Source organism: Limanda limanda, chromosome 5 (assembly GCF_963576545.1).
Source record: "Limanda limanda chromosome 5, fLimLim1.1, whole genome shotgun sequence".
NCBI lineage: Eukaryota > Metazoa > Chordata > Actinopteri > Pleuronectiformes > Pleuronectidae > Limanda > Limanda limanda.
The window spans coordinates 16,719,289-16,737,545 of record NC_083640.1 but is presented as its reverse complement, the minus strand read 5'-3'; the positions used below and the strand labels follow the sequence as shown (position 1 = coordinate 16,737,545).

The following is an 18,257-nucleotide window of genomic DNA, read 5'->3' as shown; positions in this document are numbered from 1 at the left end:
TGAATATCTGAAAACAGCTAACTTCCAGTTAGCAGCACAAAATAATATAGAAATAATAAATATTTAAATTGGTGTGTTCTCATACACATATTGGACAACACATGGTGATTGTAGCGTGTGCAACGATAATACTGCATTAATGGCACACAATGCGGGTTTTGACATCTCTTGGCTCACATATTTCACCTCTTCCTTCTGTCTCCTCTGTCTCTGGCATCTTTCCTAGACTCTCAGTTATCCTCGGAGGATGGTAATTGAAGACTGAGGTGCACGACCAATGGCTTTCCCCAGCTACGTTCAAGATCCTCACGTACAGTATATTGTTTGGTTGTTGCTAACAGGAGTGGTTCCTGTGGGGGAAGAACTCAACTGGGGAAGGGGTCCTGTGGCGGTTGCTATGGAGGCCAAGAGGAGAGAGAGAGTGTGTGTGTGTGTGTTGTGTGTGTGTGTGTGTGTGTGTGTGTGTGTGTGTGTGTGTGTGTGTGTGTGTGTGTGTGTGTGTGTGTGTGTGTATTCAAACATACATGTATGTGCAATCCTGGGAAAGGAAGTGTAGTCATCGGATGAATGGGCTGAAATGAGTAATAATTGTAATTTCACCCACTAGGAACACCACAAGTGTATAAATGTTAAATAAAACACTTAACACCGTTTAATGAAAATTATTAAAATTGAGTTTTTATGTTCACATACTCTTTGTGGACAAAGTCTTGGAATCTCATAACAATCAGATTAAATTAACTATATTTTTAAAAAACAGAACACAACAGGATATTGCTGTTTGTCTATAGGGATGTTTTCATGGAAATAAGATTCACTGCCCTGTTATGATAGTTATATATGTTACAATTATATTTAATATCTAGCCAGTTTCAAATTTTTTGATAACTTCAGTGACAAAAGACCCAAAACAAAATGTTATTCTACACTACCTTATTGTGACCTATTGTTAAAAAAATATTTCTGCTTAAATCTCTGCACAACTAAGATTTATCCTTTTTCACCATTGTTTTTTCTTTTCAACAGTATAAAGCAAAAAGTATATTTAAATTTGTGGGCTAATATAATGAACTATCTAATCCCATGTTTTACAAGTTCATTTCTATCATTAGACTGTTTTGTATTAGGTATCAATGATTCATTTGAAGCATTATCATTCCCTTATTAAATGGGAATATGAAGTTGAAAATACATGAAAAGCACAAAATCACAACACTCCATAATTATATAATTTCCACGTTTTTGTAGTTTATTTAAATTAAAACACTCCTAATAAACAGTAACCTCCTTGGTTCTCTGTGTAAATCATGTTAATCAGACTTACTTTGTGATGAGAAACCTGCTTCATCACCATTTACAGCAATTAATGAACCACAGCGTCTATTGTCATGCGCACATTTTTCAGGGATTCTTCATTTTAATTTGTCCGCCTGTGCCAAGACACGTCCATATAATTATCTGTCAATGAGCAATTAAAGCATCCATTAGGGTTGGTTAGGCAGGAGAACAGTGATTAGGCACAGAAGTCACATAAATGTTTGTGTATATTGTCAATAAGATGATTATCTACTATATTAAAGGTTTATCATTGTAATTACAATAACTCACCGGCAACAATTGCACAGTAAGTGGCTGCCTGAGTCAAATTACATTAGAAGAAAAAGACACAGTAGTTTTTTTTCATGCAGTATCATACATACATACAGTTCTGTAAAAAGAACATTGTAGAGCTACCATCTATCTATCTATCTATCTATCTATCTATCTATCTATCTATCTATCTATCTATCTATCTATCTATCTATCTATCTATCTATCTATCTATCTATCTATCTATCTATCTATCTATCTATCTATCTATCTATCTATCTATCTATCTATCTATCTATCTATCTATCTATCTATCTATCTATCTATCTATCTATCTATCTATCTATCTATCTATCTATCTATCTAATCATCATCTCCACCTTCATCTCTTATTTTTCTATGCTCTTACCATCTCTCCCTTTCTAATCATTTTTCTCTAAGTGCCTCTTTGAATCCTTCCAAACCCCAGTTTCAATTAGTCGGTATTCTCCTGTTTCTTCATCCACCTCCATAAGCTTCCTTCATTCCTCCCTCCCTCTTTTCCTCTCTCCTCTTTCTTTGTGTGCTCTCTGGAGTGCTGGTGGATGACAACTTCATCTCCATCACTCAGTTTCTCTGTCCTCCTCTTCATCTCCCTCTTCTTCTGTTGGAGTGGTGCTACATGACAATCCAATATCCACCGGTCTCAGCCTCCTGACACTCATCCACTTCTTCTCTGTGTTTCTGTTTTCCATCCGTCCCACTCTCCCTCCTCATATCCCATCTTTGTTTTTTCTCCTCTTTATATATATATATATATATTTATGTGTTTGTGTGTCTGTCTGTGTGTGTGAGTAGATATAATTTCACAATAATTATCCAACTAGTGCTTGACCGTAAACCCTTATGATCAACTTTATATTTTTGTGAAAAAATACTGCAATAATAATATTAATTATTAATAATTATTATTATATTATAACAATGCTAATTATTATTATTATTGCACAAATTGTATTTAGATCATTTTATTTATTGTTATTATTATTTTTTTTAATTTTGTCTCGTCAAAGGCAAATTTTAGACTGAGGTAAATATTTAATATAGATAGGCATCCAATGTCCAACCAGATTGAACCAATTTTTCTTTTATTTATATTATATCTATATCATTCTTAATTAGTTTATTTAATAGGGAAAATATACAAGTTTACATTTTTCCAGTATGCACATTACAGATTCATTAGGAAAGATATTCAAGAGTAAAAACATTACAAAAGGCACATTTTTTATTTTATTTTGCAATACCTTCCTTTGCCATGATTGTAAAGCACTTTGGTTTAACACTTTAATGTGCTTAATAAATAAATCTGACTAGACTGTAAATATATATCAATTTCAATGGAGTATGAGAATAAGAATTTGATGTGCGGGGCAAATTGGATTGATGTACCAAATAGACTGACCATAATTTTACTAAAATTACATAAAAGCTTAAAAACCTAGTTGTGTAATGTATTGTTCGCATGACCACGTTCATGTGGTCCATAAAATAAGAAAAACATCTTAGGAGGAAGACTGTATATCTTACTATTAACCCATCGAGATGCACAGTGTTTTTATGGTGTCAATATCTCTATATATTGTTAATTGTCGTACTGAGATTTTGTGATACCCAATGTAAATTTGAAATTTGACATTGATTCCTGTTCTACTGTGCCATACCTCCTAATAAAAATATAAAAAAAAAAAAAAAAAAAAGCTTAAAAACCTAAAAAGATACTAAATCCTGAAGATTGTTGTAAGTCCAAACAATTTAACCGTTGTCTTTCTTATCTTACACAGAAAGACACTCAAATAACAACTTTCAGTCGACATGTTTTCAGGACATGCTTTTTCTTTACGATGCTGAAGAACTAGAAAATTAGCTCAACATATTCGATTTCTTTTTTTAAAAGAGGGGAACACATGGTAACACGGAACCTAAAAATGCCCTCTGTGACAGCGTCTGATGGGTGAGTCTAATGTTCCCTCTGTGTGGGTGTGTGAATTTCACACATATGAACACACTTCCTGCCCACCGAGAAGGGAGCCATCTGACCTTTTGCTTGTGGTGGATTTAATGAACAGACTGTCATTTGCCTTCTCTGTGACTGCGCTGTCATCTCACACATGCAGATGTTGAAAGTGCACAGCTCGATGGCCTAACTTTGTTCAGCAGGAAATCAGAGCCTGAACTTTCTGTTAGTATTCATGAACCACCTACCACCCAGAATGATTGACCTGCCCCATGAAGGCCTGAAGAAGCATCAAGGCTATAGCATGTTTTGGGTAAAACTGACATCCAGTGGCCAAGTAACACACTGCATCTGCTAGTTTCTGTGATACTCGAGGAGAAGGCAAGGAAAAGTGAAGCTTTCAGTTTTTCTGTTTATCATAGTTACAGATATTTGGTGAAATGAGTCCAGCAAAGCTTTTGTTCCACATAATGTTAGAAGGGTGGTCAATAAAAGCAGTGGCGGAGGAAGAACCTCCAACGATTTAAGATAAGTTATTAAGCTTTTTTATTAAGCTGCAATATCACAGTACAGTAAGAAATCCAGAAATTTATTTACAAAAATCCATGCATTGAACTGTCACTTTAATTTTACAATTAGTAAAGATGGAATTGATTTAATTGCTATAAAAACTGCTGGGTGGGTTGTGAGCCGACTGCTGTAAATTAAATCAAGTCAATCTACAATAATCTATCGTATTTGTTGATGACATTTTACAGGCCTTTTGTTCATCTGAATTTGCAAAGTAACATAAATTATCTAAAAAATATCATAGTGTTTTATCATCTTCAGAACTACAGTGGCAGAAACATAAAAGGGCAGAATGTGGAAACACTCAAGTAAAGTGCAAGTATCTCAAAGGAACATTTTCAACTGTACAGTTTACCTAAAAAACAAGCAGCACATGTTTCTACCACAGGTTTGTGTGTTTTTGTCGACAGTGATTCAAAACACAGAGCTGCAGTTGAAGTGTGTCGGGGGTGTGAGTGTACAGCAGCCTAACAGGCTGCTCTGACTGAATCCTTCTCCGGCCGTCACGTTCCATGGCTCAAGCACCGTCACACTGCAAACACACACACACAGGCACACACACAAATATTTATAGATCAGTTATAGGCTATGAAAGACTTGTTTTGTTGGTTGTTTAAAATCTAAGACACTTGTCACAGTTCCTCTGTGGCTCCAGTGCCCTTCCCCCTCTCCCCCTCTCCTCTCCTCTCTCCTTTTCCCCACAGGTGCAGCTCATCTCATTAGATGACTCGACGGAGGCTCACCAGAGAGCGCACCTGCACTCATCATCCACTGGCTTTATCTACCCTGGCTGTGCGCCGAGTCATCGCCAGTTCGTCCGTGTCACTACCGTGGTAGTTTTTCGTTCTCGGCCCCTCTGTCTGTTTCCGCCTGATACCTCTAGTCTCGTAACCCCCGTGTTCTTTCCCTCTGATCACCAGGACTTTTCCCGTGGACCCTCCTGCTACCCTCCCCGCTGAAGATCTCTCGGAGCTATCAGGCGTCCCGTCATTCTGCCTTATCCCATTATAATAAACACCCTTGAACGCAACACCCTTGAACGCACCACCCTTTTTGGCTCTCTGTGTTGCCTCTGCTCTGGGGTCCCTCACGAGACCTGACTCGTCACAACACTTTTCTCATCTTCTTTGTTCTTTGATTTATTCGGGTTAGGGTCCTAGGTTCTAATTTGACCACGTTGAGGGAAATCCCAAAAAAATAACAATACTAATCAAATAATATGAATGTCAAAAACTGCAGACTTATCCTGATACAGAAATTGATAAGCTTATGCAAAATTTTAGCTTTTGATGTGTGAGTGTGTGAGTGTGTGAGTGTGTGAATCTTAATAAAGCAGAAATCTAGAAACAAGATAACATAATTTCTTTTGATATGTGACGACTCTCCCTATATTGTTAGTGTGACAATAATTGATTATTTATAGATTATGATTCAGTAAGATTACTAATCTTAATAGTAAACCATGCGTTATGTTTGTCGTTATAAATGTAAATGAATAGTTTTAGATTTTGGTCAAGATGTCCTTCAGCTCTTCACCACAATACAAGTGGTTTAACACTTCACTGGGGAGCAAGTGTCAAAGTCTTTCCTAATTACGACCTATCTATAAAGCAAGGGTCAATATATATACAGCCTATAAACTGTGTATAAATGGTGCCTTATCAAAAAGAACATGCTGGGAGTAAATAGGAAGCATGAGAGCAAAAAAATGTAAACTTTGAATCAGTTATTCCAAAGGTATTAGCACAATGCAAATGCACACAGATGCAAACATCAATTTGATACAGTAATACTGTTATATATATGATCTTTCTCCCCTGCTGGGAGAGCTCTCTCTCTCTCACACACAAACACACACACACAAACACACACACACACGCACACACACTCAGGTGTGCACAAGAAAAGCATTCACACCACTCAGGTGTGCACAAGAAAAGCATTCACACACTGAAACACACGATTGTTGACCAGTGCACACTCTTTCTCTGTCAATCTTTCACACACAAATAAATAAGTCAGGTCTCCATGACTTCAGGGGACATTACAGTGATTTACATTAATGTCTTGTAGACTTACTCTCACTCTAACCAAAGTTATTACTAACCCTAACCATAATCGTAATCGTAATCGTAATCGTAATCGTAATCGTAATCGTAATCGTAATCGTAATCGTAATCATAATCGTAATTCTTATCCTTATCATTTTCCTTATCCTTATCATTTTCCTTATCCTAAGCGTAACCTAAACCTTAACCTCAATCTAACCCTCACCTTAACATTAAACTAAACATAACCAAACCAAAATATAACTTAAACTAAACCCAACCCTAAAGCATGTCTACACCTTTAAAAAAACTTTTTAACATTAAGGGGACTTGGGTTTGTTGTCCCCATAAGGACGACGAGTCCCTGTAAAGTCAAACAGATTTAGGTCCCCACAATATGTGAAACACCTGCACCACACACACACACACACACACACACACACACACACACACACACACACACACACACACACACACACACACACACACACACACACACACACACACACACACACACACACACACACACACACACACACACACACCTGTTATACAGCAGTGTGCAGCAGGTGACCAGTTGCGTGCTACTGGTCACATTGGCATTGCTGAACTCGGTGCTCAGGAACTGGGGACACTGGACATCAGGGATGTACAAGATACCTAAAAAAACACGCAGTGCTATGTCATCACACAAATAAAGTGAGAGGTTTTAGATTGTGTATCTCTGACTTTCTTCTTAAATGAACTTACCAAAGGGAATATATTAGGTAATATGGACCTAATAAGGTCATATTTAACTATAGTGCAAGTTCAATGCAAAGATGGATTCTAAATAGTCCTGTTGGGCCAGAGTCTCTGTTCAAAACAGTTAAAATGTTAATCTGCATCTCTACTCTGCTTTATCTTCAGAAAGAAACACAAAATGATATTCAAGAGATGCAAAATGCATTGTCATCCTCCTTATACTAAGGTCTGTAATGGTATCAACATAATTCCATGGGATGAATTAAATGTACCTCTACATATGAAAAACAATTGTTATAAATTGGCTATAGTGACGGTGTGTGATTTTCTAACAGCAGACAGTATCAATACATGGATGCAGTAGATAACAGATCAGGCCCAGCAAGTCACCTGCAATACAAGCTGTCATCAAACAGGAGACACTGCCTGCAATGAGAGCTCTGAGGCCACAGGAGGAGATGTCAGACCGTCGATCAGGAGCGAGAGCCGCTGGAAAATGTTAAAAATCCATAATACACAAACTAGACTTTTACAGCTACAGAAATGTAACAGGGTGACTATAAGCTGTTAAACTAGACACTATATCTTACAGCGTTAATGCTCTGGTGGCGGCTACTGTAAAAGGTGTGTTTCAGGGCCACCCGACTCTTTGCATCTACATAATTACTGACAATCAGTAAAATGTTGAATTAAATTACTTAAGAATTTAATTTGATTATATTTCACAACATGTTACATTCACCAGGAAATTCGTGACCTTTGAGTCTGGTGTTGAGAACTAGTCTTGCTAATGGCTCAGAGGCATCACTCACACATCCCTCCAATCGCCATCCCCAGTGAGGCAAAGTTGGAAAATCCACACAAAGCGTAGGTTGCGATGGTTTCAGAGTGGACCTAGATAAGGAAACATTATTCATGGAAATTGTTATATAATACATAATATCTAAGCAGGCTGTGTCATATGTAGCTGTTAAACATGTTAAAGCGGACATTCATTCCCTGCCATACACATTTCAGATCTCTCCACTAAAACATGAAAAGTGTTCAGTTCTCTTTTTCTTTAAATTTTTTCTAATGTAATTGACGGATAAAAACTGCATGTATGTACTGTATATGCAAAAAAGCTGCTTTCGAACATTGTCTGAAGAGCAGACATTTTTCCTGTGGGGGTGTATGTGACAACGCAAATGTAAGAGTTAGTTACACCGGACATTTTTCAGAACGTGTTTGACCCGAATAATCTCCCGACGACAAAGATAATCAGAAAGTACGAATATTTCGCAAGATGAGTGAGACTTACAGAAATATACTGCTTCACGTCATTCACATATTCTGGCCCTCCTGCCTTCCGCCTCTTGATTAACTCTGACAAGTTCTGATAGGCCACAAACTCGTTGAGGAAAGTCTTTATGCCGAGCAGCTCCGCGACAATGAAACTGTCCTCCCAGGAGACGCCCATCATGAACGAGAGAGGCATGAACACATAAGAGCAGATAAGCTAAAGATGGGACACAAAGAGATAAAAGGCGGGCGTGAGTTGACAGGTGAGTCGATGCTCAACTTTATAAACACAGCATGATGTTAATGGGGGGTGTGTCTGTGTGTGGTCAGGGCCTTCACCGCAAAGCTGAGCTGCGGACAATCAAACATCCCGCCCAGCCAGGAGAGGATGGCGTTCAAAAAGGCGAGTAGTGCCATGAAGGAAATGACGTTGACCACAATGCTGGCCACGACACTAACAGCACAACCTGCACCTTGGGAGGCCGCCTCCAACACGTTCTTACTCTCTCTGAGGAGACACATGAAAAAGTTAAATGACCCTCAATCCTCTAACAGTACAGTGTCGGCAGCGTACTGGTAGTGTTGGGCTGACGACATTTGAGAAATTGGAGTCTGCGCCTCAGTTTTAAAGTAGTTCAGCTAAGGTCAGTGTGAAAGTTTCTTCTGTCCCTGATGAATTGACATCTGCTCAATTTAGGTAAGACTAGATTTGTAGTTGGTCCCTGCACCTAACAATTTTAAATAGTAAGTCCTGCCTTTGCTAGAATGTTGTGTTTCAGAGTCAGTCAGTCCTTTTGATTTTTTTTTAAGTCTGCGTCTCCCTGGCATCTCCTACCCTTTTTTCAGTTTGAGGTCATGGTCACTGATAGCAGCTGTCTTCTCTGTTTCAGGCCAGAACGTCTTGGCAATGGCGAGCGAGGCTGGAGCGGACATCAGTGATGCTGTCAACAAGTGTGATGCCTCAATCTCAAAAGAGAAGCACATACAGGATTACATACATTCAGAATTCAATCTTTCACTTCCTGACAGAGATTTGGCCTTTGTAAACTATTATTTTGTTTTTGTCTGTGTCTATTATGTCTTAAACCTGAAACTAAATGATTCCCTTATGTCTTTGGACCTGGAATATAAAATTGTCAGGCTATATTTTTAACAGGAATCATATATAAAATTATTTTCACTTATATAATCCCATTTATTATTCACTGGAATTTGGGTATCCCTGGCTTTCCCCTTAGGGTCATTTTATCAATGGCCTTTCATTTTAAGATATTTAGAATCTTGATGAATAAATTATATACAACATATTCTTTTAAATATTGACCTAACTCTGACAATCTCAGTGCAATTGTCATCACCTCATCCATCTACAGATTCCATACTCATATTCCTCACCCCGAAGGAGATAAAGGCTCCTAAGATGCTACCGGAGATGCTGGCAAAACCTCCCGTCATCACAGCGTGCATCTCGGAGAGAGTGAGCTCACTGAGGTAAGGTTTAATCAGGAGGGGTGTCTCTGTCTGGAAGAGATAGAGGCAGGATTCATTTGATATTTATGGATTGGAGTTGTATTAATTAATATAAAATAAATATATCATTGAATGTTTGTTTGTTAGCATGATTCTTTTTCCTATCTTTATTCAAGAGTGTGGTCTTTCAGTTTAAGGGGAGGACTTATTGCTTTCAAGTTCAGATTTTTTTATTGAATTAAAACCACGTGCTCCCACTCAAAAGACATAAAGCTAACACACCCAGAGCAAAGCCAAATGGATTTCATTTGTCAACACCATACCTGGCATTCTATTGATTGGGGAGTTTTTAAATCCAAGAACCAAAGAAAAAAATCTGAGAACAGAGGAGAAATCTGGGAGCAGAAGTTTCACGTGTGCACAGAAGCAGTGTGAGCACAAGGAGACGATGTGGAGCTGCAGCGCAGCAAATCCAAGCACAGGCAGGGTATATTTGAATGCAAGCGAATGATATCGAGTGAGAGCATTACAAAATCTGAACATGGAATCAATACATCCTGTTCTCAAACTGAATGACCAAGTTCTTGAATAAAGATCTGGGAAAAAATCCTGGGTTTTTTGCTTTTGTTTATTGTATAAACTGTTGTTACCTGTCCCAAGAATATATTTCCTGCTGCAGCCATTGATTCTGTTGGAGATGTTCCCATGACGACTTGCATTATAAATCCTAGCTGGGGGAAAAATCGATATGGCAAAGAACGTCAAAGGAAAATAATAGAACTGTGGATTTAAAGTATTCTAATTAAAAATCAATAATTGTTTCATTATGCTCCAATTTCTAATCATCATTTATCTTTGATTCCTGAAACTGTATTGCTTATTTTGAATGAGGATTTAAAGATAAATTATTTAAAGTAACTGATCTGACTTGAGATGTTTCTCTCCACCCTTGCACTATTCACTTTCCTTACCTTGCAAATGAGCCACTGCATGAAGCCGATAGAGTAGAGGATTGAGATCATAGAGCTTATAAACACCACGATAGGCATCACCTGGAGAGAGTCCATGATCCATATCATCACCATTACCCTCATCATTATCTCTATGTACAATTTTAAGAAATATTTAGGAATTATAGGCAAATTATGACATACAGATTAAGACTTAGACATTCCAATATATTTAATTCTAACAATTTGGTTCTTCTTTTTCACTTTATTACAGTGGATCATCATAATTACATTTTCATTATTTTGATTACTACTATTGCAACTTGAGGTACGGGAGAAACGGCCTGTTTACATGCTCAAAAACACATTCCAAATACTCTGTCATGACATGGTACTGATATCAACATGTGTTTTTCTTGTTGCTTATATTTTACTGTCGCCTCATTCACAAGCATCATGTAGGAGTGTGTCATACCTGAAAGGCAAAGAAGTGGTCTTTGTAACTGTCGCCAAACACAAATTGAGACCCAACATCTGTGAAGGCCATAAAAGTCTGTGTGGAGAATATTTAGAATTGTCAGTAATAGAACAGAAACGTTAGAAACAATTGATTGTTCACAGAAGATGCAAATCTTCCATCACTTATACTTTAAAATTTAAGTGAAGCTGCAGCAAGAATGTTGAGTTATGAATCTTGAATTTTAACAAAGGAAACAAGACAAATCCTTACATCCATACGTCCATACATACATCCCAGTTATCCTTTAAGGTTTGTGAGGGGGAGCTGGAAGCAGCTGCCAATCCCTTTACAGGACCAACATATAGAGACAATCAACCCTTCAGTCTAACCCTCACACCTATGGCCAATTTAGAGTCTAACCTTGTGTGCACATCTTTGGACTGTGGGAGGAGGCTGGAGCCACAACAACAAAGGGAGAACGTACAAACTCCAAAGGCCCTGGTTGACTGAAAAATTTATATCTAGAACCTTTCAGACCTTCTGTGTGTGTGTGTGTGTGTGTGTGTGTGTGTGTGTGTGTGTGTGTGTGTGTGTATTTTCACATACTTCAGCTTGTTTTCCAAGCCATTCCAGTGCCTGCAATCCAAATGTGGTCCTGAGAGTCAGCAGACCGGCGACAAACTGTAGTCCAATCCCAGAGAGCAAAGTTTGCGGAGACCACTTCAACACACATGTACAATACATTATAAATTAATATGTTGGAACTTGTGTGTGTGTTTGTGTGTGTGTGTGCACGTTTAAGCTTCCTTTCGTGTCCCTTACTCTGAATGGATGTTTTGAGAAGAGTGCGATTAAGAAGATGAAGAGCAGCAAACCAAAGAAAGACATAAGCTGTCTGGTGCCCCGCTGGGCTGTGTCCAGTGCAAGCCAACACACAACCGCCACCAGTACTAACATATATATACACCTGGAGAGAGAGGGAGAGAGAAAGAGGACAGAGATGAACAGATGATGACATGTTTGTACCTTTGTAACATAAGCGATCTATCAGTAAGAAGAACGTTATAAGGAATTCAAAGGATGACAAAAATACCTAAACCCTCTCTTCTGTAAGAAAATGTTTTTAAATACTGAACTGGTACTTTGCTGAGAAAATGATTAGACAGTTTATAGGAAGGACCTTTAGCATCTTTTTTTATTATTAGTAGCCCCTTCAGCTTTTTAATAACATGTTTAGTCATGTATTAACTGAAGAGGAAGGAGACACAAGTTGTAAACAGAACAATGCAGACTGACAACCTTCATATGACCAACCTGGTTGTTTTTAACTTGTGTGTCTCAGGACACCACACAAATTAGGATAGTAACTCTTGATATTGAAGTACACTTATTCCCCATTTCTTATTAGTACACATGTTAGTAACATATTGTACTGTTTGTTGAAATTATTGTGTATCAGTTACAATCAGTTTGAGTCTTATACCCCAATAATATTCATTCTCTATTATTACCACTTAATGAATATAGTTTATTTTTACATTAAAAGACAAATCTACACGTGGTAATAAATGATCAGGCCTATATTCTTTATTCTACTCTGATACCTTGAATTGTTACTAGTTAGTTTGACACTTATTAACCCAGACTGGTTTCTTCCTCTGAAATTACTTCCTCTTCACACACAAATGTAACCTTGCAGGACACAACTAATTAACTGATTCTGTTCTTCAGTGATGGTTTGAAAAGTAATGGAGGTCTGCGATGAGCTGTTTTTCAGGTGGAGAAACTCCCATGGAGATGATTTTGTTTTTGTCGGACAGAAGACAAAGTTCTTCATTTGCCTTCTCACTTACCTAACTAGCGAACAGACTAACCAACTAATGAACGATATGAAAAAAGAACAGTATCTGTCAGTCATCACACCAGAGTAGGAAAGCTGGAACAGAATTTATTTTTTCTCACCATCTGATCCAGAACCAGTTCCTACTTAGAAGGTCTCTGATAGGACAGAGCTGCTCCCACACCCGGTCGCCATAGCGTTTCATCGTCCAATCCCAGACCAGAAAGAACGCGGTTACCAAGGAGAGGACCAGAAGCCCGACTGCCCGGTTGAAGTTCAGAACACATGCCGCTATCACCATGCCAACAAATCCTGAAATAAATTGAGAACTAATGTAAAATATGTCCCACAGTGCTGACAACATTTTAAACCTATTTAATTCAAATTATTCTAATCTCCTCATGTACGTGCTGTGTTGTATCATCCTCTCTGAATTTTAGATTTAATATAAGTGACCTGCCACAGAGATCTAATGCACAACTGACCTGACTCATTCATCGACAAGTAATAAGTAATACAATCTTTTAAAAATTCATTAGAATCAAAATATAAGTAAAGTTCTCATGCAAAAACACATCATTACATTTCAGAACAAAGTTTGTAACATTTGTGGATCATTGTGAATGTTGTATTCTTGTATACATCACTTTAATGTTGCAGCTGGTAAAATGGGGTACCAATTTTCAGTATTCTATATACCGCAGATATAACAATGAATCATGATTTAGTTGTTGGTTAAACTTTGTTTTAATAACCAAAGTAACTGATGATTTAAAATAAAAAAACACAGTGGCAGAATAAGCATATAGCATTTGTTTTAAAGTAGGTGAAAATGGAATAACTCAAATATTTGAGAAAATTTAATTTGATACGTTTCAATGCTGCTTTGTTGTACAAATGGCTTCAAGAGCCTTTTAAATGTGTTGCATTTAAAACAAACACGTTCACTTGAATCCATGAAGACTGACGCCCTTTGAAACATAAAACAGACAGTTTTCACATTTCCATTCCTTCATTTCAGTTCATTTTTATGTTTTGTTTTCTTGTCTTAAAGGTTCAGTGTGTAGAATTTAGTGACATCTAGTGGTGAAGTTGCATGTTGCAGCTGAATATACCTGACCTCACCCACCCCTTCCAAATGTGAAAGAGAACCTATGGTAGCCTTCAGTTGTCATAAAAACTCAAAAGGTTAAAAACCTGTTTAGTTTGTGCTACTATAAAAACATGGCAGCCTTCGTAGAGAGGACCCGCTCCTGCTGTAGATATAACGTATTTAAATATAAAGTGCCCATTCTAGGGTAAAGAAAACAATAATTCGTACAATTTTGGATGAAAACATCACTAGGATTATTCTACTCTAAATTTCTGCCAATAGATCCTTTTCAACTAAATCCTAATGTGTATTTATTCACAAACTTAGAATGAGTTTTTCATTCATTCCTTTTAAAATATTACTGAAGAAAAAACATGAACGTCCGCTTTGGTTAAATGCTAAAGGGTCAAAGAGGTTATTACTGGTACTTGAGGTCATAAGTAGCAGAACATGTAAATATTCAAGTAAAGTCTAACACAAAACTGAATAACATTAAAGTTATCAATTGTTAGCTTTAGGTTGAGCAAACTTAATTAATTTGAAAGTATGTTAAAAACTTTCTTGATTTCAGTGTACATTCATTTCCTGGAAACGTAACCATATCCACTACCTGCCTAAATTGGTTAAACTTTGTTTTAATAACCAAAGTAACTGATGATTTAAAATAAAAAAACACAGTGGCAGAATAAGCATATAGCATTTGTTTTAAAGTAGGTGAAAATGGAATAACTCAAATATTTGAGAAAATTTAATTTGATACGTTTCAATGCTGCTTTGTTGTACAAATGGCTTCAAGAGCCTTTTAAATGTGTTGCATTTAAAACAAACACGTTCACTTGAATCCATGAAGACTGACGCCCTTTGAAACATAAAACAGACAGTTTTCACATTTCCATTCCTTCATTTCAGTTCATTTTTATGTTTTGTTTTCTTGTCTTAAAGGTTCAGTGTGTAGAATTTAGTGACATCTAGTGGTGAAGTTGCATGTTGCAGCTGAATATACCTGACCTCACCCACCCCTTCCAAATGTGAAAGAGAACCTATGGTAGCCTTCAGTTGTCATAAAAACTCAAAAGGTTAAAAACCTGTTTAGTTTGTGCTACTATAAAAACATGGCAGCCTTCGTAGAGAGGACCCGCTCCTGCTGTAGATATAACGTATTTAAATATAAAGTGCCCATTCTAGGGTAAAGAAAACAATAATTCGTACAATTTTGGATGAAAACATCACTAGGATTATTCTACTCTAAATTTCTGCCAATAGATCCTTTTCAACTAAATCCTAATGTGTATTTATTCACAAACTTAGAATGAGTTTTTCATTCATTCCTTTTAAAATATTACTGAAGAAAAAACATGAACGTCCGCTTTGGTTAAATGCTAAAGGGTCAAAGAGGTTATTACTGGTACTTGAGGTCATAAGTAGCAGAACATGTAAATATTCAAGTAAAGTCTAACACAAAACTGAATAACATTAAAGTTATCAATTGTTAGCTTTAGGTTGAGCAAACTTAATTAATTTGAAAGTATGTTAAAAACTTTCTTGATTTCAGTGTACATTCATTTCCTGGAAACGTAACCATATCCACTACCTGCCTAAATTGGTTAAACTTTGTTTTAATAACCAAAGTAACTGATGATTTAAAATAAAAAAACACAGTGGCAGAATAAGCATATAGCATTTGTTTTAAAGTAGGTGAAAATGGAATAACTCAAATATTTGAGAAAATTTAATTTGATACGTTTCAATGCTGCTTTGTTGTACAAATGGCTTCAAGAGCCTTTTAAATGTGTTGCATTTAAAACAAACACGTTCACTTGAATCCATGAAGACTGACGCCCTTTGAAACATAAAACAGACAGTTTTCACATTTCCATTCCTTCATTTCAGTTCATTTTTATGTTTTGTTTTCTTGTCTTAAAGGTTCAGTGTGTAGAATTTAGTGACATCTAGTGGTGAAGTTGCATGTTGCAGCTGAATATACCTGACCTCACCCACCCCTTCCAAATGTGAAAGAGAACCTATGGTAGCCTTCAGTTGTCATAAAAACTCAAAAGGTTAAAAACCTGTTTAGTTTGTGCTACTGTAAAAACATGGCAGCCTTCGTAGAGAGGACCCGCTCCTGCTGTAGATATAACGTATTTAAATATAAAGTGCCCATTCTAGGGTAAAGAAAACAATAATTCGTACAATTTTGGATGAAAACATCACTAGGATTATTCTACTCTAAATTTCTGCCAATAGATCCTTTTCAACTAAATCCTAATGTGTATTTATTCACAAACTTAGAATGAGTTTTTCATTCATTCCTTTTAAAATATTACTGAAGAAAAAACATGAACGTCCGCTTTGGTTAAATGCTAAAGGGTCAAAGAGGTTATTACTGGTACTTGAGGTCATAAGTAGCAGAACATGTAAATATTCAAGTAAAGTCTAACACACAACTGAATAACATTAAAGTTATCAATTGTTAGCTTTAGGTTGAGCAAACTTAATTAATTTGAAAGTATGTAAAAAACTTTCTTGATTTCAGTGTACATTCATTTCCTGGAAACGTAACCATATCCACTACCTGCCTAAATTGTAACTTGAAACATGTCTTTGTCTTAAAATTACTTTCATTATACGGGCAAGCTTTTTGTACAAAACAGAGGACAAGTTTCCATAAAATGTCTGTGTAACCTGGTTCCTTAACCTGAGTAGTACCTGCACACACACACACACACACACACACAAACACACACACACAAACACACAAACAAACACACGCATGCTCCGAAGCACAGATCTTTTAGGATGTCAGTCCACTCAAACCAGCACAACTAGTTTGCAACAGAAAATTGAACAGCCCTTTACTAGCGTCATGAAGCGTCAACGTCTTAAAGGAAGACTGATAATTTTTTTCAATATACTTGCGTTGTTTATATATGGTTGGAAATCAAAAAGTATCAAACAAAGAAAATATAGAGTAATGATGAGGGACTCTCTTATGTTTCAACCGTAAGAACTAAGTTTCAGTTGGATTTTGGGCCTCTTGTAAAACACACTGTTAGCATGCAGAGACCCACAGACAGTGACCCAACACCCATTTAGTGTCTTCAGTTACAGTTTAACAGAAGCTAACAAAGATAATTAACCTGCTGCTAACACCAGGCGTATAAACAGGTGGATCTGGTCTCTGTGTTCTGCCAAATAGCCCTGGACTGCCTCCATTTTCTTCTCCAGCAAGCTGAGCACACATAAAAAAAGAAAGATAAGGAGGTAGATAAGGCAAAAAGGACATAAATGTAAGATCAAAGGGAAGAGACACAGAGGGAATCTGACATGAAGAGATACTGAATGTTTGTGTGTTTGAGAAAAAACAAACAAAAAGGAAAGAACACAACCTTTTTTCCCGTTCTTCAGACATTTTCTGTACATCTTCTGCAGTCTCCGCATCACTGTTCACGTCAATGTATATCTGATCCTGCTCCTTTATCACACACATAAACACACACACACACACACACACACACACACATGCACACGCACACGCACACACACACGCACAAACAACCACACACATGTCTTAAGGGTGAGAACTAATAGACATTAGACAAATAACATATGTTTATTGACTATTATTTACTTAGCTACAGTCCAACTGGCAAAAAACACCGTGCAGCTGTTTGAATACGCGTCTGAAACTTGGTCCTCAAAACTTTGTCATTCATTTGAATCTCCTAGTATAAACTTTGAATGTTCTTGGTGAGGCAAGCTAATGGTCTGATTCAGTAAAAAGCCAGAGGAGTTGGAGTTAAAGTAAACATAGAAACAAAGAGATACTAGATTACCTATAGGATACTATTGAAACAGACTGCAGGAGCTCTCAAACATTCCAATTCTTTTAAATGTTATTAATCAAGAATAACTTTAGAGATAAGTGTGGGCTCAAAAGTTCTGCCTACCTCTGACTTAAAGGCCGTGTTGTTGATTCCTCTTTTCTGACATGTCTCCTCTATTATATTCAGCTCCATCCTCTTACTGCTTTGTTTGACACTGGGTGACTTTTTTCCACACCTGTACTGTTCTTCTCCCCTCCCATTGTCCCTCCCTCTCTGACTCTGTCACACGCACAGGTATCCTTCTCAGGGCTTTGCATTGACATCAAGTCATTGTGGACAGACTAAGCGAAGCCTAAGCCCTTATCAACCTGACGACAGTTCACATTTACTC

At 37.1% G+C, this 18,257-nt stretch overlaps 1 protein-coding gene across 1 annotated transcript; it reads right to left on the bottom strand.

Moving 5' to 3' along the window:
* Positions 1–4,115: 4,115 nt before the first annotated feature.
* On the bottom strand, positions 4,116–18,061 carry LOC133002036 (solute carrier family 28 member 3-like). Its single transcript, XM_061071770.1, has 17 exons — positions 17,990–18,061; positions 17,429–17,514; positions 17,180–17,271; positions 13,072–13,261; positions 11,932–12,076; positions 11,716–11,829; positions 11,125–11,202; positions 10,671–10,751; positions 10,350–10,430; positions 9,625–9,750; positions 9,065–9,195; positions 8,569–8,737; positions 8,249–8,446; positions 7,761–7,842; positions 7,339–7,437; positions 6,750–6,864; positions 4,116–4,688 (listed from the first exon to the last, which is right to left on the bottom strand). Exons 1-17 carry the CDS (start codon positions 18,056–18,058, stop codon positions 4,571–4,573), a joined length of 1,974 nt encoding a protein of 657 aa, XP_060927753.1. The 5' UTR covers positions 18,059–18,061; the 3' UTR covers positions 4,116–4,570.
* Between the last annotated feature and the right edge of the window lie 196 nt (positions 18,062–18,257).